This window comes from Anguilla rostrata, chromosome 9 (assembly GCF_018555375.3).
Source record: "Anguilla rostrata isolate EN2019 chromosome 9, ASM1855537v3, whole genome shotgun sequence".
NCBI lineage: Eukaryota > Metazoa > Chordata > Actinopteri > Anguilliformes > Anguillidae > Anguilla > Anguilla rostrata.
Genome location: NC_057941.1, coordinates 33,084,400 through 33,109,858, shown reverse-complemented (window position 1 = coordinate 33,109,858; position 25,459 = coordinate 33,084,400). Strand labels below are relative to the sequence as shown.

The window sequence follows — 25,459 nt, the reverse complement described above, 5'->3', positions numbered from 1 at the left end:
TATGCCGCTGTACTTGTAATGTGATCCTTTTTTTTACCCACTCTTCACCCTGTTCTCCCCCTCTTTCTCTCTGCAACCACCCTCTACACAACAGCTGAGTCTTCAGGCAACCAGTCAGTTGGAACAATAAAGCAATCATATGGTGCATTGCTCGCCATTAGGTGAGTCAGTCAGTGAAAGTGGTTAGCAGGCTCAAACAGGCCAAACAGGAACTCGCCTGACAGTTATTTGGGAAACATTATTTTATGCTGGTAGGGGCTGAAATGACCCTGTTCCTGGCTATGTACGGGCAGAATAAATCAGTGTTTTGTGCGTGTCACAAGTGGCTCCCGGGAGTCTGTAGAGATGATTAACTTTTTGCCATCATATTAGTAATTTTGTAAAAATTGGTTACAATTTTGAATTGCAACCAATTTGCTACACAATAAGCATATACCATAATAATAACTACATTCCGATTTACTGTACCTCCTATATAATAGAGACAGCCGCATGCTATATACTCTTAAAATGTTAATCATATTTTAACTTGGCAAATGGTAATCAGTCTAAGCCAGTTATCCATCAGAATCAGCGAGAGAGAGAGAGAGAGAGAGAGAGAGAGAAATGTATATAAGATGAGTGCTCTCAGATGTACTCTGTCTGTGTTCATTTCCTGTTCTCTAAATATTCACATTTCCCTTTTGATCTGCCTAATGGAAATTACTGTATACTCTCTAGTTAAAGGAAATCTCTTCTTCAGATGTTCTGCACATTCTTGAAAAACTAGTGAAAACATAATGCATTTGCAATTATTTTAGAAAAAATGGTATTCATAAGGAGTGAAATGAGAGAAGGGGGATTGTCTAGTCAATGACAGTATGTTGGGTAGGTGTGGTATTTTTTCTTTTTTTGGCAACACTTTTCAATGAGGTCAATAGTGTATCTGAACATCATTAATTCATGTTAACAACTACATTAGTTAATGCCAAGTCATGTGACTTTATTGTAAAGTGTTGCCTTTTTATATTTGGGAGGATAATATGCTGCTTATTGCAGCTGTCTTCATGACATGAAAGCACAACCACAGATTTGACAGACCAACTGGACACTCTGCTCTGCATTCTTAATTTAAAAATGCTTTTTTCTCAACAATCAGAGCCAAAACTTTCTTATTTGTGAATCTGATAAATATCCACGCAGGGCCATGACTGAGGACAATACTGTGTCAATCGATGTTATATCCATGGGCCCACTCCATGAATATTAATCAACTAGAAACCAGAAACTAATAATGAAGCACCGAGGGCTGGAGCAGTGCAGGAACAGACCATCTGGTGGATGCACAGAATGTGTCACATAACCGTCCTCAGTCAAGAATGGCGCAAGGGGAAAATTTTCTCCTAGGTGGCTATGTCTGGAGGAGGTGATAGATTGGTGGTTCCAAACCCTGTTCCTGGAGATCTACCATCCTTTAGGTTTTCATTCCAACCCTAATTTGGCACACCTGATTCTACTAATTAGCAGCTCAATGGGGATCTGAGCTGGTAAATGAGATGCGATTCATTAGGGTTGGAATGAAAACCTACAGCATGGTGGATCTCCTGGACCAGGGTTGGAAACCACTGAGATAAATGGAGGAGGAGAGAGACAAAGCTGCAGGGAAGCTGAATGTTCCAAAGAAAGAGCTACAGAAAAGAGAAAGTTAAAACGGATGTAAAGGGATTGGTATTTGTATGTGCAGATCGTTGAGATCAGTTACTCTGGGGCACAGAGCATGCCCGCAAGCTCTTTCACTGTGTTTGATCATCCTCATCATAAAGAGGAATTAAAACCACACAGCTTTCATTAAAACAGGATCATAGCACCAATTCCCTGCTGCTCAGACACACACTCACACACAGGCACACACGCACACACGCACACACACACACACAGGACCACATGCATGCATGCACACACACACACACACACACACACACACAGGCACACACGCACGCATGCACACACATACACATGCATGCATACACAAGTTACTGGATATGTAGTGTATGTCATGACATGGTACTGCTTATTACATTTGTAATGATATTATTTCACTTCTTATGAACTTGACATAACATTAATTAATTATTGTGACATGAATCAGATTTCTGCTGTCACAAAGGGTCTTTTAACCTGATTTACAATCAGCTTAACCTAAGTTTAAATTCTTCTAATCTCAACATACATAGGCTCTAAATAATCATTCATGTCTATCTGAAATTCTTTTTCCATGCGAACTATCTTCGCATGAACATGAACTGTGATTGGCAATTCACTAGCGTGTCACTGCAATTCTCTCTCTCTCTCTCTCTCTCTCTCTCTCTCTCTCTCGGAATGATGCCAAGCCTTCAGCACCAGTGTGCTCAGTGTGCAACAACTGTACGCGTCGTGGACAAATAAAAAATTAAATAAGCAAGTGAAAAGGAACCAAGTAAAAGCTGAAACATAACAGTCTGATTCTCGGAATGGCGCCTGGAAGCCTGGAATGTTTTAGCTTTTCAAAACTCGGAAAAAGTAATTAAACTCTGTGCGTATGGTGGATCTTATCTCGGTCATTTCGAGGACAGCATCATTAAGAAAGATTTTTTTTTTAATTTTGCACGAATACCGTTCGAGAGTGTTCGATTATAGTAATTAAAAAAATCAAACTATGTCATGGGGGACCTGACGCGGCTAATGGAATTGCTACAATTGCACCTTTTCAATTTGCAGTACTTTCAACTTTTAGCACTTGTGAGCTGTTGCATGGATGTACAAGGAAAATGAGGCTTAAAGAAAACAAAATGCGTGCAGAATGAATGGAACCCAACTGACTCTTACCTCGCAGGGGCAGAACTACTCAGAGAATGCAAATGGAACGAGCGCAGCTAGACCCCCTCCTCACTTCCAGACTGCCGCGGCATTCATTATTCTGGTGGTCATCGTGATCATCGTAGTGACCATCGTGGGGAATGTGCTGGTCGTGGTGGCCGTCTTCACCAGCAGGGCGCTCCGGGCGCCACAGAACCTATTTTTGGTTTCCCTGGCGTCCGCAGACATCCTCGTGGCCACGCTGGTCATTCCTTTCTCCCTTGCCAACGAAATCATGGGATACTGGTACTTCGGGAGCACATGGTGCGCTTTGTATCTCGCTCTGGATGTTCTATTTTGCACTTCCTCCATTGTCCACCTCTGTGCCATCAGCCTGGACAGGTATTGGTCTGTGACAAAAGCGGTGAGCTATAACTTAAAAAGAACGCCCAGACGAATCAAGGCGATGATCGCAGTGGTGTGGGTCATATCAGCAGTTATCTCTTTTCCGCCTCTGGTTATGACTAAACATGATGAGTGGGAATGTTTGCTCAATAACGAGACCTGGTACATTCTTTCCTCATGCTTGGTCTCATTCTTTGCCCCGTGTGTAATAATGATTCTGGTGTACTGTAAAATATACAGGGTGGCCAAACAGCGCGCTGCGACAGTGTTTGTGGCCAGAAACGGGCTGGAGAGACAGCCATCTCAGTCTGAAACTTGTTTCGTGCGAAAGAACAAGTCAGACATGGAGAGCCCGAGCAGCCACAGTTCAGGCAGCAATCACCGACAAGAGGAACTGGACGACATCGATCTGGAGGAGAGCATACCCTCCGACAACAAAATTGGGAACTCTCGGTTCTCCAAAAGGAACCAAACGGAGGGCGCCAATTACTGCGCCAAACGGACCTGTCGCCTTTCCTGGGCTTCCAGTCGGGCATCACAACTCTTTCAGGAACAAATTACGAAACGACAACAGTCAATTTCCAGGTCTAAAGTGGCGCAGATGAGGGAGAAGCGTTTCACTTTCGTTCTCGCGGTTGTGATGGGGGTCTTCGTGCTCTGTTGGTTCCCGTTCTTCTTCACTTACAGTCTGCATGCCATATGTAGGGAAAATTGCACAATCCCAGACGCGTTATTCAACCTTTTCTTTTGGATTGGTTACTGTAACAGCTCAGTAAATCCCATAATTTACACAATTTTCAACAGGGATTTTCGAAAAGCATTTAAGAAAATCCTATGCAGGACTGGGAGACGCGCATGAGTTAATTTTGTGCTTCGGGTTCGATTCCTACTTAGATGTGTCGGTTGTTATTTCCATTCATCTGTACATTTAGGTATGTAAATAAGTTTGAAATTATATGCATTTAAATATATGCGCAATTCATGTTTTGCACGCCTAAACGGTGACGCTGTTGAAATTATACAGCTAGTTAATGTTTAGTATGGCATTGTGAAAATGGTGCGTTTTTACAGTCTACATGTTTACCGTGGGACATTAAAGGATTTTAAAGCAAAGTTACAGTAGGCCGATCTTAACGATGAAAAAGTGTGCAGTAAACATAACCTCATTTATTTCTCACCTCGCGACTGATGTTCCATACAAAAATCAAACTGCGGCGTGAATTTTAAAAAAATCACGATCAGTGATTAAATGGCCGTTTTACTGGTGCGATACATAACGATACAGAACGATCTAGTTGTACGTGAATTAAAAGGGATCGTGGTTTAACATTGTGTAGCTATCCCATAACCCTTTTTGTATGCAATTATGTAAGTTTCACTGAATAAGAGAGCCCAAGAAATGTGTATCATTTTCGTCTACCGGAAGTAAGTTGAAAAATAAGTTTTTGGACATTGCAACGCCAAAATGAGCTCTTGTTGCCTATAGCCTATTATCATCCTGGAATTTGTTCTAATATAGAGCAAGCAAGGAAGACGAAACATTATGAACATATTTTGTACAAATATTTTATTAAAAAAATATTGGTTCTAGGTAATATACTATTTGAGTAAATTTGATTTACCTACAACCCACCCACACTGCTCATATATTGACCGCAGAAATACATGCGGGCGTGATGAAGTAGCGAGGCATCATGTGCGTATAAAATCGTCGTCGATCTGACTCAGAAAGGTTTTAATTTCTATCGCATCCTATAATGTGAGGCTCGCACCCTGTAATGTGAGGCAACCGATCATTACATAGCCTACAGATTCCACGATTTATATTTCAGGCAAATCACTTGAGTCACTTTGAGTCACGCATATGCTTTGGCTATTAGACAGGAATGAATGGAATGATGGTTTTCACATTACAGGGTATGGAAATCAGTGCCTTTGATATGAATATAAAGCTAGTATAAATGAAATACGCGTGCAGTCAAGCAATGCATTTTGGAATGTGAGGGGCGGGGTTGCCTATACTTGCTTCGAATTGTGAAATGCAATGATGTGGCTGTTCATCATTGGTCTAGCCTACTGGAGAAGAATTCCCCACATGTTAATTTAATATCCGCGGGTTTTTTTTTTTTTTTTTTTTTTTGTCCCACAGCGTGCTGCTGTTTACATTCCTTAATGGCCGGTATACCTTGGATGCAGCATCTTATTGTGATCTATGTAAATTCAAGATTAGGCAGTTAAATGTGTCCATTTTGTGAATAGACGAGGCATTTAAAGTGCAATGTATAGTCTTTTTATATTACGATTTACTTGTATTTGCCATTCAGTTCTGTATTCATGCATCTTGTCAGGATTTTATTTGTTTTGAATTGCTCTGAAAATAAAAGTTCGTATCAGAATCAAATAGGACCGATATTCGGGGTCGCAGGGCAGCGTCTTCTGCATTTTTGCGGCATTGACAAATGGGTGTGAAATGAGCTGAGATTAGATAGTAGAACAACAACAACAAGAACAACATCAATTAATCCTGATTACTAGCAGCGCTTCTTGTGGTCAAAACTAACTATATTATCGCTGCTCATCCGTCCATTCAACAACCACATAATTGAATCGCTATCCATGGTTCTGAAAGCCCGCCCACATGACAGCACTGGGGCATTGTTTTTCCGATATGGTAAGAAGGCAAGCCACCCCAACTGGGCCCCAAATTAATTCCAACCGGAACTTAGATACTAGCCTGCAGCCTTAACAACGAAGAGTGAAAAAACATTTTTAATAATTCAGTGTGGCGTTAAGATCATGCAATATCCTATTCACATTTTGTTAACTTAGTCACGCGTATGTTTATCTCGTCTCGTGACAATACTGTCGTACTAAACACAGAATAAGATAATGGGGTTAAATAATATTTTTAAAAAGCTGTTTGCTGCTTGAATTCATTTTTTATTGGAGTCTGCCTCCAGCAAACTGCACCTGTCAAGCAGAAGATACTTTAAGTTATTTATTTGCTTTATCAAAAATGCATTTTTATAAACTAGTGTAATTTAGATCACCAAAGCTCTGCTGCATCTAGATTATCATTAAAACACACATGACTGAATCAAAATAATGGCTTATTGTTGACTGAGAGCAAGACTCATAATTCATTGTCCTATACGACATAAAAATTGATGCTTGGTTGTAAACCTTCATGTGATTATTTTGAAAATAATATATGAGAGTCCGTTTAAAAATGTCAAATATAGAATTGGTGAACAGTTGACATCCATTTAGTTTTATGATTGTGATACTTTAAGACAGGCCATGAAATTGAATAGGCACTTATTCTGAAATATACCTCCTTTGTAACAGAGACAGCTGTAGCTCTGTTAAAACAGTTCTTCATGGTGGTAATAATCACTCCTAGGCGTTTATGTATTAGCACTCCCCAACCCCAACCCCGCCCCCTTCATCCAGTATTATGCTTGGAGAAATGTATCTGCAATATATATATATATTATATATATATATATATATATATATATAGATAGATAGACAGATATAGAGAGAGAAAAACAGAGATAGAAAGAGAGAGAGAGAATGGTATCTCAGTAGTGTGCAGTGAAAGTTAAATTGTTAAACTGCATTGAAAAATTAGGCTTTGTTTTAATCAAAGTAGCGGTATTTATTTATTTATTTATTTATTTATTTGAACTCTGGCATAAAGGGGGCAGTGTGCAACACTCAGCTCATCAGCATCTGCTCCACTGCACCTTGTCACATTTGCCTACCTCTGCAGTATCTCAACTTTACTGTCCAATTTAATATTTAGTCATTTGGACACTTTTACTCAATAAAGTGCTTATTATAAGGCCCGACGTACGAAAGCTTTTTTTTATCATGGTAAGCATCTAGACAAAGCAAAATTACAAAAAAAGTAAAAATGAAATTTCATCAAGGTGCATATGTCAAGACTTGTGAATTAAATGGAGAGAAGGGTTTGTTTTTGCATTTTTATATGGAAACACAGAGGAATAGCCTGAAAATTTGGGTGTTCAGACATTTGCAGAAGACAGCCAGGCAGATTGGGGATGGCCATTACACCATCGGGAGGAGGAGGAGGGGAGAGAATTGCCAAGACCTTGAGTAGCAGCTGCTGGGTGCTTGAAGAGATGGGACGGCCAGCTGGTGAGAGGATACTGAACAGAGAGTCCTGGCTTGAGTATATGGTGTAATCATGGTACGAAGATAGGACGGGCCATAGCAATTACAGCTTTCCATACCATGGTGAGTGGCTTGAATTGATTGCAGGCAGCCAACGGTTGCAGTGGTCCGATGATTGAGGCTGGTCAGCTTGCCAGCATGGCATTGAAATAGTCTAGACGAGGAATTACAAGCATTTGGGTGGGTAGCTGAGTAGACTTTTGGACGAGTCCAGATGTTGTGAAGGGGGAACCTGCAGGATGATGTGGTTCCTGCAGTGTGTCCCACCCCAAAAATCTCAGCTTGGTGATCCAGGGTCACACCAACGTTTTCAGCTGGGAGAGAGGGAGACTCTATGGAGTGAGTGAGTGAAGCCTTGATCCATGGGGCACCCTTTGAGGATGAACAGGAGTTCTGTCTTTTTGTCTTTCACAGGTTGAGCTTCAGACAGTCATGTTGCATTTAGTATGTTCTTTGAAGTCTGTTTAATTGTGCAATATTTAGAGCATATATGTATTTACTTTGTGTGTGTGTGAGTGTTTGTGTGTGTGTGTAAACATAATTAGTGCGAGGACTTGTGGACAAGGGCATCCATTGAACAAATAAATAATTCAGACGTAATACAATCAACCGATTCATTGTGGTCTTTCAGAATATGTGGGAAATATAAAAGTTAACTTTAAGCTTTCCATTACTGTTTGTTACCCATGGTATAAAAAAAAACCTGCCAATAAGCTACAACAAGGGGAAAAATTATACGTGTGCACACATTGTGCACAGAATTAATCATTTAAACATGATGAGGTTTGAATAGCTCTCTAGTTGAGAAAGCTGAAATAAATGTTAGTTTTGTCATCAAAGGCCAAGCGCTTTTCCTTTGCTTCACAAAGAAACAAGAAGAAAACAATGCCCTCAATAACATACTGTTATGCAGGGTGAGTGACATTCCAAAATTTTGAATGTGTGGAAAACAGATTTTTTTTTTCAATTACAGTAATCATTCACAAGCCCTGGAGATTAAAAAAGAGGCAGACGGCTTTGATTACTCCTGTGCTCTCCCTTTCTGTTTGTCCCAAGCTGTTTATCTTTCCAGAGATGAGAGCCGACAGGAAGGAAGTGTAAGCTACTTACAAACAGTAAGTAACAGACTGATAGGCACTGGAAGCAGCCATTTCTGAACCAACGATCAAATAAATAGAACTCTCTCTCTAAAGGATTATTTGATCCAACCACACAAGTCCCAAACCAATGAGACAAAATAAAAAGAAAGATTTGAGACAAATATTTTCTTTGCCTGATTAAATTTCAGATGACAAGGGGTTCTGGGGTTGAGAGAATAAAAGGAATTTTGAGTTGTGTAGGTAAATGTAATTTGGAAGCTGCCTCGCTAACTTGGGATTCTAAGCATGACATTGCCATTTTCAAACAATTCACACCAGGAATACATTGGTTTTTTTAATGCATGGGTGGACACCACAGATGGCGGGCTCTATGTGGGGTAAATTTGAGACACATAAATCCATGCGTCCCTCACCACATCTTTTTTTTAATCTAATGGCTTCCTCTGACAGCCTACTACAAAGGCAACATCTGTTCTGCCCTTTACCAGTTTGTAAATCACGCAATTAAAAAACAAACAAGACGTGAGAATCCCTGTTGACTCTGAACTATAAAATCGGGGGGGGGGGGGGGGGGGCACATATGGATCAAATCATCCTTGGACATGCTGGGATAATGCAAACGTTAATGGTTTTTGTCCTGGAAACGTCAAGTCTGGGGTGACTTTGACTTTGATGCCCCTTTATTGTGATATATTGACATCATTGTCAACATACCACAACAGAATAGAGATAAAATCACAATAATAAAAAGGTGGCTTGGCGAGAATTGGAATTGAATATGAGAGCGAATGGTCAGATGCACAAAATCACGGGCTAAACAAAGGGCTAAGTCAGAAATCAGAGTTGAAGGAAACAAGTCAGTGGTCATACACAAGATCTAATCAGCCAACAACCAGAAGGGCCAGATGGGAATTTGAATAAAACAAAAATTGCGATGAATATGCAGTCACTATACACAACGCACCAACCCCGAGTTCAAAGAGGTAGCATCCTCTGGTAAGTGGAAAATGGCGGTTTTTTCGAGCAGAGTACCCGGACACGGAAACGGCCAACGAACCAGAAAGAGGAAAAACAGACGCAGCAGAGACAAATTTAAACAAACTTATGACAGGGGCTGTAACGGCCTCTGAGCATGCTCATGCAGGGAAGGCCAGGATTGGCCTGTGCAGGGATGTGCTGAAATCTGACACAGGGAACCTACAAACACCAACAGTGAAACAAAACCCCTGAAACAGTAGAAAGTTGTGAATGTGAATATTTTTACAATGCAGCACACCTCACTGTTCCCGTTTTTGTTTTTGTAGTATGTGTGTGTGTGTGTGTGTGTGCACTGATCTGCAGTGTGCACAGCTAGAAATGGTGGCAATGCATTGCTTAGTTTGTCACACTAAAACTCTGCATATATTTTTTATAATTGGTTTTGTACAGTATGTGTGCATTTGTGTACATGTGTACCTTTGTGTTTTTGTCAGTCAGTGTGAATGCATTTGCAGGTGTACATGTGCATGTGTGTGCAATGTGATGTTTTGTGGAGACGTTTTAATTACAGTAGTGATTCCATCACTGCGGAGGAAGGATCATAAGTGTGTTATGTAATCTGTTTGTTTCATTCTTTCTTTATTTATTTGGCTAGAATGAGGGCATAGAATGAGGCCTATCATTTAATGGCATACCCTCATTGTATTGCAAGCAGGAGATTGGGAGAGACACAAATATAAACCAAGGAAAATAATAGCAGCAAGCATTAAGCATAACACACACACACACACACACACGCACAACCAATGCAGATATTTTCATATCCATGTACAGCCACCATTACTGGCTACCAGACTGTGAAATACAAATAGTGGTGGACAATCCGGGTTCGGAAAGTAAAAGTCCTCCCAAGGGTTTTGTTCAAATCACCTGGATTTGCTAATTAGCACAATTCTTTAGCGAGGAGTTACAGTAGAACTAATTAGTGAAGTAAGTTGGCAGAGTTCATGGGTGGAAGAAGCACATTGCAAGACTTTGACCTTCTGACCCATGGGCTTATCAGACCCATGGACACCTCTGCACACAGTCGTGAACAAGAACAAAAACTTTGAGGGGACACTATTCTGCTTAAATGCAGCTGCCTGTGCAACAGTGATGATGTGCAAGAATGGTTCTGCAGTAAAGCTTTAAAGGAATATATTTGCCACAGGAGCACTTCTAGCAGCAGATTCCGGAAGGGGCCATCTACCGCCATCTAGGGGCGAAGTATCAGCTTGCGTACATTTACTACCCTGTTCGTAATTGGCATTGTACTAATTGAAGCGTATGTTTTATTCTCCCCAATACGGAATCACCAACTGTGCCTAACAAGTGCCAGAAACACTGCGAATGAGGCCCATGCACTTCCCCAATGCACCCAGATGTGAGTCAATGTTGTCTAGCCTACAGTCTGCACGGTCCTGCAGGAGAGAGCTGGCACTGGACAACGCTGAATAGTGGAGAGGTGTGTCTCCCAGGAATAAGAACTGATAGCCTGCTTGCGCAGGGTGTGTCACTGGGAAGAGGTAATGCTGCTTCTTGCGTACCTTTGGACCGCTGGTGCGGACCTTAACTGGACCAGTGACCATGGGGCCCAGTCTGGGCGTACGGTCAGCGCCTCTACCAACCCTGCTGAGCCATCCTGAGTCCTTCACTGTTCTTGAACCCCTGAACAATTCTTTTCCGTTCCTTTCCTTTGTACATTCTGGTCATCAGAAAACCCATGCCCCCCCCACCCCCCCCCCACCCCACATCCCACCCCACCCCAATCGAGCCTGGAGCACATAAACAGTGGTTATGATCAGAAAAATAAACAAAATAAACAATAACAATGTAGCATTTTCTAGCAAAATTTTCAGTATACACTACATGGCAATCAATTTCCCTCAAACATTATATCATCATTTGTCTTTGTGTCATTTTTGTTTTGAATAGCACTGCTTGGCCAGATGTAATTTACCATGGGGAAAAACGCTCTGAACGTGATCTTTAAGACAGCTATCATCATCGTCCAAGGTCGTTTTTTAATGCTGTCATTGTGGTGTGATTAGGTCCATTCAATGGGACTTCAGTTATTAACATATTTTACAATTATGGTTCCTGTCAATGTCATTACAGTGACTGGGGCTTTACGACAGCTGAATCCTTAATGCCTTTCCCTGAGTTTGTGTATGCCAGTATTTGTATGCATGTTGTGCGTGAGTGTCTGTGTTTGTAATATATGTATCTATATCTGTGTTTAGTTGTGTTTATGTGTGTATGTGCGTGTCCACACATTATGTGTATTGCAATTATAATAATTTGAATAAACACCCTGTAATCATTGTCATAAGCATATGTGGTGTATACCAGCATTGCACAGCTTGCAGCAACAGGTTATCTTTGGAAATATAGCATACGAAACTTGCATAACTGTCAGGTCTTGTTAGCAGATCACGCAATCTATGTATTCTTTCCATTACATTACATTTATTTGGCAGGCGCTTTTATCCAAAGTGACATACAATAAGTGCATATTCTCATGGTATATACCAGGGTTACAACCATGTAAGGTAGTAAAGGTGTTATTAATTCAAGACCCGCTCAAGTATTATTTTAAAAAACAGTGCATGCTTGTTGGCTGTCTTTGTTCTCTGGCACTCTTGACTTCAACTTCATTCTCGCTCACGGCTCCTCCCACACAAGTCAGATGTATTTGCCAAACATTCCCAGAGCAGTTTACACAACTGAGAATGTAGGGTGTTTATGTCAACTGTCAATGTCCAAATAAAACTAACATTGAGAGCCAGTGAGACATACATACAGCATATACACTCATCGGCCACGTCATTAGGTACACCTGTTCAACTGCAAACAGCACCCGTTAATGCAAATATCTAATCAGCCAATCACGTGGGAGCAACTCAATGCATTTAGGCATGTAGACATGGTCAAGACGATCTGCTGAAGTACCAACCAAGCATCAGAATGGGGAAGAAAGGTGATTTAAGTGACTTTGAACGTGTTGGTGCCAGACGGGCTGGTTTGAGTATTTCAGAAACTGCTGACCTACTGGGATTTTCACGCACAACTATCTCTAGGGTTTACAGAGAATGGTCCGAAAAACTGAAAATATCCAGTGAGCGGCAGTTCTTTGGGCGAAAATGCCTTGTTGATGGCAGAGGTCAGAGGAGAATGGCCAGCCTGGTTCAAGCTGATAGAAAAGCAACAGTAACTCAAATAACCACTCATTACAACTGAGGTATGCAGAAGAGCATCTCTGAATGCACAACACATCAAACCTTGAAGCAGATGGGCTATAGCAGCAAAAGACCACACCGGGTGTCACTCCTGTCACCTAATGAAGTGGCCGGTGAGTGTATATATATATATATATAGAGAGAGAAAGAGAGAGCGAGAGAGAGATGGATAGATAGATATACACACTGTAAATACTATTATATGCACTGTAATGGTGGCCTAAGACTTAAAGTTTGATCATGTTCCAATGGTTTGAACTTGTCCAACGGTTTGAACTATGCTTGTTTGTATATTGTGAGTATATTACAGACGAGAGGCTGCCCATAACAAATGAGGAATTAAACAGAAAAACAGAACTGAAGATCAATCATTTTAAGTGACATTCAGTTGTGCAGAATGTTTACAGAGGCTCTGGAAGTAAACCTCAGACGTCCTCTTCGATCGAAAACAAATTGGTACATAGTTACCCGCAGGGAAAAAAGACCTGGCTCCACCTACCCATTAGTAACCACAGTGGGAGCAATACTGAGAGGAGAAATGTCTGTTTGTTGACATTGTCTACCACTTCGAGTTTTATAAATTGTATAAATTGCAGCATGTCTTATGCTCTTTCTGGACTGGAGTGGCAGCACGGATGGCTTTATACTGATAAAGACAAACCCACTGAGCACATGTACGCTTCATGGACATATGAGCCCAGCTATTCTGTGGCCATACATTGTAAGGATGCTGACCCTGACAGTGAATACGCATCAAAAGTGTCTGCAATTCAGGCAGTCACCCACTCCATTTGTGTGGGAGGTGGGTTGGCGGGGGAGCTGGAGGGGAGGGGGGTTGACAGACTGACTGGGTGTCAGGGCTGACTCACCAGGTGTAAAAGAACACATTTCTACCTTTTGCCTACGAGCACAGGAATAAAAACTTTGTGTTTAGCTGTCGTTACTATACTCTTTTTAGAATATATTTCCTTTTTCTGTTACCCGCCACTGCTGTTTCCCTGTCCGCCCACCCTCAACCCTCCCGGACCCCAACTGCTACCACTCACCTCCTGCTTTGGACGAGGCACCAGCCCAGTCAAGGACCATCCTCCCCAAATCGGTCTCCTCTAAACAGGGCAAAGAGAGGAGAGACTGCTATCGCTATGTACCCGATAAAAAATTGCTTTCTGCGACAGTTTCGTCTTATCACCAAATGCATGATTTATGACTCCCACCTCCCCGTCCCCACCCCAACTCAGCATGTTTTTCATTTCCGCAACAAATGAGGCTGCAGTTGCATTGTGGGATTGATTTAATTTGCTGTACCGTAAAAAAGCAGCTTTACTGTAATTACCCATTGTTTGTCTGTTGGAAAAGACAGACACGCCCGTCCCCCCTTAAAAAAAAAGTGCTTCTGATGTTGCAAATAATAAGTCCTAAAATTAATGGTCAAACATGTTGTTGATACCAGTTGAATTATAAATGTTTCAATCTCCTGGAATGCCGCTGCCGCCTCTTTTATCTCTGCTTCAAATCCTGTTATTTCGGCTTCCGTCTTCCTTTCTCTTAGAATTCATTGGGTATGCATGAGAAAGCCGGAGAGCTTTTGTCCCAGGCACTTTGACAAAACGCTCGAGATTAAGAACACAATAGCATGCACTGGACCTGAAAGAGAAAACTACCGTCCTTCCCCTCCACCACCTGTAATCTGACAGTCTGGCACCCGGTGCTCGCTCTGCAGCGGCCATGCCACGAGGTGTGGGATCAACGTGGTTCCAGCACATAACGTAAATTGGACAGACATTTAGTGCAATTTGCAAAACTTATAACAGAAAGAAGAAAAATAAATAAATAAATATATATATATATATAATGAATGTAACTTGACCAGACCTGCACTGTGGTAGTGGAGTGTACTGTATAGGGGGGTGGGGTGGGGGGTGTAGTTCCAAGAGCCCTGACAGGGGCCCTCAAAATAATAGTGCTGTAATTGGGCAGTTATGGGGTGGCCTGTGGTGGTGAGGCCCAATGTAATATCTTTTCATGGGGCCCAAAATCCCTGGTGGTGGGGGCTATGCTATGTGGCAACAAAAAAACTCAGGGCAGGGGCCTAGGGTTTTGGTGGCCCTAAACAACAATGGTGTTGTGTCCCTAAAGTGATCCAACATGAATCACATGAACCGTCATTTCACAGTAAGAAGGTCCTGGGTTCGAATCCCGGCCTGGGCTTTTCTGTGTGGACGTTCTGTTTGCACGTTCGCCCTGTGTCTGCATGGGTTTTCCCCCACAATCGAACAAGACATGCAGATTATGGTAACTTGAGGGGTGTTAACAGGGCTTTGCTGTAAAAGAGCATGTGTGCTCAGTAAACCTACCCTCTATAAATAAGGGTTCATAACAATAAAACTTGTATTGTGTGTTTCCCAATGGCCAGCTCTGGAAAAAATAACTCCTAATGCCCACGGGAGGCCAAAGACTGCAAATAACTACTTCTGATGGAAAAGCCCCCCAGTTGTGTGGTAGTCGATATATGAGGGCCCTCAAGGTTTCCAATCTTACCCCTCTGGACTGCATCTGGCCACCTGGTGAGTTCAATCTCCGGCCAATCCGTCGCTGTAATTGATCAATTATCTATCGGGCAGAAAAGAAATCCAGCAGCACTCCCGGTCTCAAGGACCAGGTGTGGGTATCCCTGCTATGTATTTTGACCGCCGATCTGCTACATACTCAGTTTTCAGGTCCAGGTTAAAGAGATGTCTCTATTTAATGTGTCCTGTATCATGCTGGGTGCTGAGATGGATATCATGTGTACATAGAAAATGCAGGCACTCACATTCACTCGACATAGCTCAGGAGGTAAGTCTGGTAGTCGGAGGGTTGCTGGTTCGATCGCCCGCCCTGTGCGTGTCGATGTGTCCCTGAGCAAGACACCTAACCCCTAATTGCTCCCAACGAGCTGATTGGTACCTTGCATGGCAGCCTTTCACCGGTGTGTATGAATGGGTGAATGAGAGGCATCAATTGTAAAGCACTTCGAATAAAAGCGCTATATAAATGCAGTTCATTTACCATTTACATTAATCCTGGCTGTTGTTTCATTGTTGTGAAGGGCCTAAGTACTGCTGTGTTTTGTTAGTGGGATAGTGTTATGCAGGGAGGTATTGGGGATGAGAAGGAAGGGCTTCTGCTCCTCATTTTCTGTAGTTTGAGTTTCCCCTGTTTGCGGAAACCATGGGGGACTGAAGACTATGTAGCAGCTTCACCTGCAGTCATGCACAGCTAAGGCTGATAATCGCTCCATGCACAGCTGGGGCTGATAATCACTTTTCTCACAGCCCTTATCAGGTCCTTTATAAGGAATAGCCAGCCTGCTGTGCTCTGTAGCTATAGCCTTTCCGCCAAGGTAATTGAATTGTTGCTAATTTCACACCCATTGTCATGACACTGAAATGCCAAGAGCATTTGCCAGAATTGCGCCAAACGCACAGTTTGAGTTTTTTGGAAAAAGAAACATTCTGAACACATTGGAAGCGATGTACAGCCAATGGACTGTTACTGTCTTAATACCACCTTTTTTTAGACATCACGAGGCAAAGACACCAGATCAGTGCTTGCGTTAAGTAAAAAAAAAAAACTGTGCAATTATAGGTACATTACAATACACACTTCACAATACTGGTAGTTCAAAGTTGTTGTAATCTACGAAGGAAACGAAAAAAAACAGGAAAATGCAACTACATCCACCAAGGTAACCATAATAACCTCCTTACACTTTGGTTGTATGCCCTCAGGAGAAATTTCTTCCATAAATCAAAACGAGCTGATTAATACTCCTGTCAAATGAAATCAAAATGAGTGATTTGGACAGGAGTATCAATCTCAAACAAAATATGACAGGTGTCAAATCCCGGCAAACATGTTTGTAAACATGGATTTGGAACATCTGCAAGTGTGATCCATTTGGAAATATTCATATCCATTACATTTTGCCTTACAAATGATATTCAGTCAAGAAAAGGTTTTTGAATACAGATATTGGTTAAATTTAAGACTCTGGAAGGCCAACGATGACAAATCCCATGTACATTTTCTAGACTTCATTTTCCATACCTCCTTTTTAAATATTCCACTGTCTCAAATACATATTTACACTGAAGGTTACATCCCAGTTGTTTAACAACCGCATAAATTAGTAACATCTGCCAAATCTGGCAACTATGAATACAGCACAGTATATGAGTATGGTAATATGCTTCATTATTGTGGCAATGATCACAGAGATCACATTTCTAAACTCTCAACAATTTTCAGTGGTTTTAGATATACTTTTAGGTATCATGACCTGTTATGCAATGCAGTTTTACATCTGGAATGATCTATTATTTTACAGTAAAAATGTTCTGATGCTTCGGGGGTGGGGTGATTTGTAGGGGCAAAAAAATACTATTATGCCTCTTATCAGAAAAGCAAATGTGTCAAGCAAACCTAATTCACCATATGAATCACATTAGTTCAAGATGAACAATTATGTCAAGTGCTTTTTATTTGAATGTGCATATATGACCTAAGAAGAACACGTGGCTGTTTTCTAACTGCTGTTGGGTAGAAGAGCTAGTTCTTTAAAGTACCTGTCAATCACAATTCTGAAATATTTAAAATATTTTTTAAAGTTTGTTTTAATGGGTAATCGTTGACTCAATGGGATTTAATTTTGTGCATTTTTACTGCATTACTCATGCTAATGTAAGCAGAGCTGAAGCTCAGAAAAATCAGAATGTGAGTGAATAGTCTTTGTAGGAGTGGCGGTTGAAATTCTGCACTGTAATATAAAAATTAATTTCCCTCATTTATTTGGTGCCATCAGTAATTTGAAGCCACACAGCTGCACTGGCAGAGCCGAACTCGGTTAACTAGAGGAAATGGAACAGGAAGATTCTTGTATGCAGACGTGACGCTGTTCTCATGAAGAGATCTGAATGGCGTCTCAGTCGCTGAAGCATCAAGGCAGAAGATTACAGCTAAGACTGCAGTGATGCTACTTGGCAGTGACACTGTTGGGCCGGCCCGGCCCTTAGTACTTGTAGCTCAGATCTGTGAATTAGTGTAATTTTCCAATTTAAATTCCATTATGTGAAAATGGCTTTAAAAATTTCATTCCTGCTACGGCACGAGCATTTCTGCCGTTGACAGAAAGGTAAATTGTGATGGCAAAGTTCTTGAATGTGCCATTTTCAACCAATTCTCCTTTTCCCTCACAAAATGGTGTCCTAGATTCTCGCCAGTCTGGCTTCAGGGCTGGCCACTCAGCAGAGATGGCCCTCCTTGCAGTCAGTGAGAAGCTCAACTGTGTAAAAGAGCACTCCAAGAGTAGGAGTGAAGACCTACAGGATGGTAGATCTCCAGGAACATAGTCGGGCAGCCCTGGTACAGGCCATGTAGGGCTGCATTTAAAGACAGGAATAAGGGAGTGTAAGGGAAAAATGTGCATATATAAATAATGATGATGATACACAGCTTAAAGTAAAACTTTACTATTTCATAATACTGCCGTAAAATGTCATAAAGAATTCACACACTGGTGCAGTCTGACCAACATTTTATTTATAACTGATGTGTCTTCATGGCTTTACAGCTAATGGAATAGCCTCTTAGAACAAAAGATTTTTTTTTTCTCGCTGGTAATATCAGCCAATTGCCAATTCACAAACCTTTACTTTTAAAGCATTTGTGGGCAAGGGGAACACTTATTTAGTGAACAGTGGAGAACCGCATAATCAAGACTGTCTCTGAATTGGACTGGGTTGAAAGACACTGGCTCCTTTTTTGATCAGGACCGTGAAAGCTTAGCCACTTGTTTCACGCGCCTATAGCATGCCATCTTGACAAGCTTTGGTATTGTTGGATGCAACAATGCTATTTATTTTCGACAATTGGTGTGTGCATTTGTGAGTGTCCCTTTTCCTTTATTTATGTTTTTTTTTTTTTTGCGGGCAGCATAAAGAGATTGTAAATAATTAATTTGTATACATTTTAACAGCTTAGAGAGCTGGCAGATGGTGCATAGGGAAATACGCTATAGAAATGCTAGGGGAGGGTATCTGCACATGAGGAATTGCTGGTGGTGTTGGTAAAATGGGGAGTGGTATTGCATGATATACTGATTGTATCATGGTGTGAATATGCACTGCATATTTGAAACAACTGCATATTTTTTCTTTTAAAAAACAAAAACATCGGCATTGTGTCTCAATATTGGCCAATTCTTTTAGACAGTAGGCAACTCTATCAGAATCTGCCAAGGAAAAATAGTATGGGTGCATCTCTCATCTTGCCCTAGAAACTGAGGACCTTTACTGTCAGATTCACAATAGGAATATGATGGGATATGGGCAGAGAAAGTCGACAGGGTTAGATAAAATGAAAAGTAAAATCAATCTGTTTCTCACAATGGGTCAAAAATAGTGGTGACTTAAATAGAGCCATGTCGTTCGCAAAGCTGAAGACATCTTCTGATGAGATCTCCATTACCACTGGTTTGATTACTTGTCATAAACCCAAACTAAGTATTTTTATAGCAAAACAATTGGAAAAATAAAGGCTACTATTGATATGCAAGCACAGTAGAACTTTTGAAATACAAATGTATCAGGAATTGATCATTCTAAACTATGAAGTGGTTATAATCTTGTACTGAATGTATGTTGTAGCTGAAACGTTTGCTCTTGATTTGTCTAGCATTTCTCACATGCACTTTGTCTTTCTGCACAATCTGATTTTATGATAAAAAAATATTTTCGCTAGACAGCATTGTCTGACCATACATGCAGTGCGTTGGCACCTTTTCTCATTATGAGTATAGCCTTAATGATATGATGTGTGAAATTTATACCAACTTCAATGGAATCAATGGAATCATATACTTACATTAAAGGAGCTTTCTCTGATTTTGCTACTGATTCATAGTGTAATCATTACATTACATTACAGGCATTTAGCAGAAGCTCTTATCCAGAGTGACTTACACAACATTTTACATAGCATTTACATTTTATACAATTATACAGCTGGATATATACTGAAGCAATGCAGGTTAAGTAGCTTGCTCAAGGGTACAATGGCAGTGTCCTAGCAGGGAATCGAACCTGTGATCTTTAGGTTACAAGACAAACTCCTAACCCATTATACTACACTGCCGCAAAATCACGATGTGATTTCTTAATCTCATTAGAGCATGCATTACATGGTTACATGGGACTGAGGTGTGGACCTAAGTGAAGAGATGCAAACACAGGAAGCAGGGGAAATGGTGAAGCGGTGATAGCGGTGGTAAGCATGGGTAATTAAACATGGGTACAAAGACAATACAAAAGAAAATATCAAGAGACCCTAGACAATACACACAAGCACCCACAAACGCAGAAGTGTACAAGACTTACAGCACGATGGAACATCATAAATATGCTGATAAACTGGTGAAAACGATGATTACATAATTGGTGCAATAATGAGTGCAAAATCAGACCTTTGTCTCTCTCTGGTGGCGAGGAGGGATTATGACAAATTTCAACAATGCTATCATTATACTCAATGTCTCCTTTGCAGTAGCCCCACTATCTTCTGACCAAAACAAGACCGGAACAGTAACTGAACACAAACTGTACATTTTCCTGGCAAGTTAGTGGAGGTTGAAATATCAGAAACAGAACCGTTATACTGCAGACGTCCCAATAAGTGAGATCGACTGTCGAACCAATGCACTGTATTCCAAGACATGCTTCTATAGGATTTATAGCTACATTGATCTATTGATACACATCTTTAGGCTATCAGTAAGTAAATGAATAATTGAATTTCTGATGCATCTGTTGCTGAGTCCACATCTTTTTTCTGTGCTTGACATTGTGTAATGGATATCGCTTCAATCCTTTCGATTAATCTGTCCTTGCTCACACCATGAAATTCAAAGTCAGCATCTGGTGTCATTAAAAAATAAAGAATGTAAAAAAGCAATGTACCCAAAATCATTACTTTTTCACAGACTGAAACAGAACATTTTTTGCCCCACATACGACTGAATTTACTAGCAGATTTATTCCTGAAATAAATTTGCTAGTCAATATTTTTTAGATTGAATAAATTCAGTTCTAAATAACTTTTAAGAAGCTCAGTTAGCACCCACCTTTTGACCCTCTTCTAAATAAAATGCATAATTCGTTGGGAATACTTCTTTCCTTTTGACTATTGTATTGGGCCCCATTAGCATTTCAGGGATGTTGAAATAAAAGAAATGAAGAAATTAGTTTCAGTGAAGAACAGTCCTCACATTTCTTTAAGCTTTTGTTTAAGTTAAGGATTTTATTAATTTATTTTTGCCTAATTACAAATAGTACATTTGCTGAACTGAGTTTTCCACTACTTACAGGCACGTTTCTGTGAAATCGATATCTTCAGCTGTGTGTACAGACATTGAGCTGTAAAGTGCTATAGGGGGAGGATTAGTTATCTCCACTTACAAACACACAAAACAAGAGGGGTGGATTATATATGCTGTATGTGTGCGTGTGTGTGTGTGTCTGCATATGTGTGTGTGTGTGCATGTGTGTGTGTGCATATGTGTGTGTGTGCGTGTGTGTGCGTGCATGCGTGCATGTGTGCGTGTGTGCGCGTGTGTGTACTGCACTGCTGCTGCGCACTAATAACTGGCTGATGAGATGCTTAAACTGAGGTCTGAGTCTGTAACTACAAGGCCTAATGCCTAAATGTATGTGTGTAATTTGCGTAGATGATTTTAAATTTACATGATTTAAGCGAAAAAAAAGTTCATAAGCCATTTCTGTGGATTACGCGTTTCTGTGGTAAAGTCATTTGGGAACCAGTTCATTTAACAGTACGGACAGAATGCAACCCAGTGCACACCATTTTTATCACCAGAATGCTTGCTTTCATTTCAGTTTTCCGAGCTGCCAGGTATTGAACATGTAATCATTTCAAACGAGCAACGAAGTGCCTCTTGAGCCCCATTTTCTCTGCATAGCGAGCCTCACAGAGAAGCGATTCTGTAAGGTCTGCAGTACGGTGTGGAAAAAAAGTGCATTATTCGCAGAAAACATACCAATCAGCCCTGCTGTGTTTTTCCTTATTTCATGAAGCGAATTCTGTATTAACAGGGCAAACTTGTGTCAGTTACTTCATACACTTGAACTCCCTGGAAGCACAGATTTTGAGAGCATTCTGCGTTTATCTTTTATCTTGAGGCCCCCAGGCGCGTACGCATAAAAGAGAAACTAATAAAAGGGAGAATCTGTATAGGTCACTTTGGATCAAAGCGTCTGACAAATGCCTAAACTTAACTTTAACAATTCAGATTCTGAATATTGCTTTATTCATGTGAACCTCAGTGGACTACATCACACGCATGCTGACTTTCATACCCATTTACCAATACATATCGTCTTATGAACCTTCTGGTACCAAACATTAGCATAGCAGGTATTGGCTCATACAGCTTAACCGTTCACAAATATGTGATTAGAATGTTCTTAACTGAACATTCTAATGCTGATGTCACAATCAGTACTGGGAAGTAAAAGCAATACAGTTCTAGAACATTGACTTTTGAGGGGGAAAAAATCCAAAAGACCTACACTTCAAAGAGTGAAATACCACGTCAAATGCCCCTGCAGCATCGTCCTTCGGTTTGGAAAAGAGCAAAAGAGTATGCTCCAGGCCAGATGCTTCTGTTCTCCTAATCAGCCCAGTGGTTGAGCCATGCAGTCATTGCATCAGAGAAGTAAACAGGACATTTTGCATTTATCTGGTGCAGGCTGTCTGCAGGCACTTGATCTTCCACAAGACTCGCTTCTAGTCTCTCCCAATGAAAACCCTCCCTCCTTGACATTTGATTGGCTGACTATGAACAGACAGACATTCTTATTATGAACAGCAAAAAAAAGAATATGTTTTTAAAATCATATTAATTAAATGTAAAATATATATAATTTCAAAAAGCATTGGAGTTAGGTTAGGTTTTCAATCACAGTGTCCTAGTTCTTCCTCCTTAAACATAATAATCATTGTTGAGTTATAATGTGTCAATTTATCTCTCCTCACTTATGTGTCATCAAGTAATGAAAGTTAATGGGACCACATTAGTTGCAATCAAGAATTGAAATTAAAACTGCAGGTGGTATTTAGATGGACAGACTTGGTAATACACTTGGAATAAATGAGAACATCTAGGTGCGGAGTGCTGTTACTATGGCTACTTATAGGGCAATTGTGCAAGGTGTGATATTTGTTCTGTTTATATAATAGTTACATCATAGCACCCCTGACACAGCCAACAAAAGGGAGCATATCTCAAAGAACTGTTACAGATAAAGGGCACAGAGCAATTTAAAAAATATATTTAAAAAAAAAAATTATTGAGAACTAAATTAACATTTTCATTTTTTATGAAGATATTCACACTATGCCCCTTTTCCCTTGATGTTTCATGATGTTTCAAATCCCATAAATTGTCAGTAAAAATCTTGTAGCACACTGTCACAATGCATCAGCCTTCAATAAATTTAGTCAATCATTTATTTAATTTTATTGAAGTTGTAATGTGTTTTTTGTGTGGGAGTTTCTTTTTGATTGAGCCATTCATACAGTACTTGACACGACACAACCTAGGATATTGCTTTCATTTCTCAGAAGAAATTTCATGGAACCTGGCCAGAAATATTTGGATATTTTAGTCAATCCCACTTTACCACCAACAAGAAAGTACATGAGTGAATGCAACAATAAGATTCTGAGCTACTGCGATTCAGCTAGTCATTTTCATGAATTTCCTTTTTGTGATTTAAAAAAAAAAAATTCCTTTACATTTGTTGTTGATTCTGGCTGTGATGAGGGGTTGGGGATGAGCAGCTCCATCTTACTGACCAATGTGAACAGCTTCCTGTTTTCAAAGAATGGGTGTTAACAGCAGGGCATGTGCATGTTAACTGCAAGGAGTGTGCATGTTAACAGCAGGGCATGTGCATGTTAACAGCAGGACGTGTGTGATGTTAACAGCAGGGCATGTGCCTGTTAACAGCAGGGTGTGTGTGTGTTAACAGCAGGGCATGTGTGTGTTAACAGCAGGGTGTGTGTGTGTTAACAGCAGGGCGTGTGCATGTTAACAGCAGGGTGTGTGTGTGTTAACTGCAGAGTGTGTATTATAAAGGTATACTATGTTGTTCCTTTGATTGGTGTTGTCTTTCTCAACTTTCAAGTAAGTCACTGCTAAAGCTAATTCAAGTCATTCTGAATAGGAATTTGCTTGGAATTACGATAATAGACTTACAGAAAAATAGGAGTTAATGACACTGAAAATCAATTTGAGTGAGTCTCTGAGCCTTAGAGTGGGGAATTTGTGTGACAATTCTGTGCCCTGAGTTACTGAGCAGTGCCTGAAAGCAGGAGGATGGTGTGTTGACAGCATGGAAGATGGCATGCTTTAACAGATGTGCATGAAGCAGGGTTGTGTTAACAGCAGGGTGTGCTGTTAACAGGGGTGTGTTACAGCAGGGTGTGTGTGTTAACAGCAGGGTGTGTGTGTGTTAACAGCAGGGTGTGTGTGTGTTAACAGCAGGGCCTGTGCGTGTTAACAGCAGGGTGTGTGTGTGTTAACTGCAGGGTGTGTATTATAAAGGTATACTATGTTGTTCCTTTGATTGGTGTTGTCTTTCTCAACTTTCAAGTAAGTCACTGCTAAAGCTAATTCAAGTCATTTTGAATAGGAATTTGCTTGGAATTACGATAATAGGAGTTAATGACACTGAAAATCAATTTGAGTGAGTCTCTGAGCCTTAGAGTGGGGAATTTGTGTGACAATTCTGTGCCCTGAGTTACTGAGCTGGGGAAGTCATGCCTGAAAATGTGCAAATGTTTTTGTAAATGTGAACCTGGTGTGCTTTTTTTCTGTCCCACGATAGCATTGAGAAGAAGATAGGAGTTCCATGAACTCATTCGGTAAAGAAAAAAATGAGGTGGATGAAACACAATTTCTTGCAGACCTGCATTTTTGCCGTTCCACTGCCGTCCAAGGCAGTACTCCCAAGACGATGCTGCAGAAGAATGAGTTTCTAAAGGAACACGCAGTCATAGCATAAGCCTGGACTATTTGTGTTTTTGTTGTGCGACAGATTTACAGTATAAATCCCTTACATACTAATGCACTGTCCCTATCTGACACCTGCGCTGTATGCCCACAAACCTCGAGCATGTGTTCCATTAAGCGTACGCAGGTAAGAAACAAAATAAAATGGCAAAAGTTTGAGAAGCTTGTGAAGATCTGTTGGACGGCAAAAATAAACGTGAGACAGCACTTTGCCTTTACCTTTATCATTAACTAAGCATGAGATGGCTGACTATTCAGGTTCTGGCTTTTTCTTTACGCCCAATAATCACTTTTATATACTGTACATTAGTTCTTGTAAAAATGCTATGTATTATTATATGTATTATATGTATTAACTACTTGCAATTGTCTTAAATTTTATGTTTCATCTTATATATTTCTAACTTGTGTTTGCTGCCTGTTTTAATCTCAATCGACTGGTTTAATAAGCACATATTGTGCACAGATATGAAATGTGGACATTTCCACTACCAACACAGTAAAAATGAGAAGAAGAAAAAAACAGCTCTAAAATGCCACTTCCACAAATTAAT

At 40.5% G+C, this 25,459-nt stretch overlaps 1 protein-coding gene across 1 annotated transcript; it reads left to right on the top strand.

Moving 5' to 3' along the window:
* The first annotated feature begins 2,640 nt into the window (after positions 1-2,640).
* On the top strand, positions 2,641-6,666 carry LOC135263621 (alpha-2Db adrenergic receptor-like). Its single transcript, XM_064351881.1, has one exon. The coding sequence runs from the start codon at positions 2,819-2,821 to the stop codon at positions 4,076-4,078; it is 1,260 nt and encodes a 419-aa protein (XP_064207951.1). The 5' UTR covers positions 2,641-2,818; the 3' UTR covers positions 4,079-6,666.
* Positions 6,667-25,459: the final 18,793 nt, after the last annotated feature.

What these genes read in the sequence shown, in the direction of transcription:
- LOC135263621 (XM_064351881.1), top strand. Translation starts at nt 2,819, where the DNA reads ATGAATGGAACCCAACTGACTCTTACCTCGCAGGGGCAGAACTACTCA.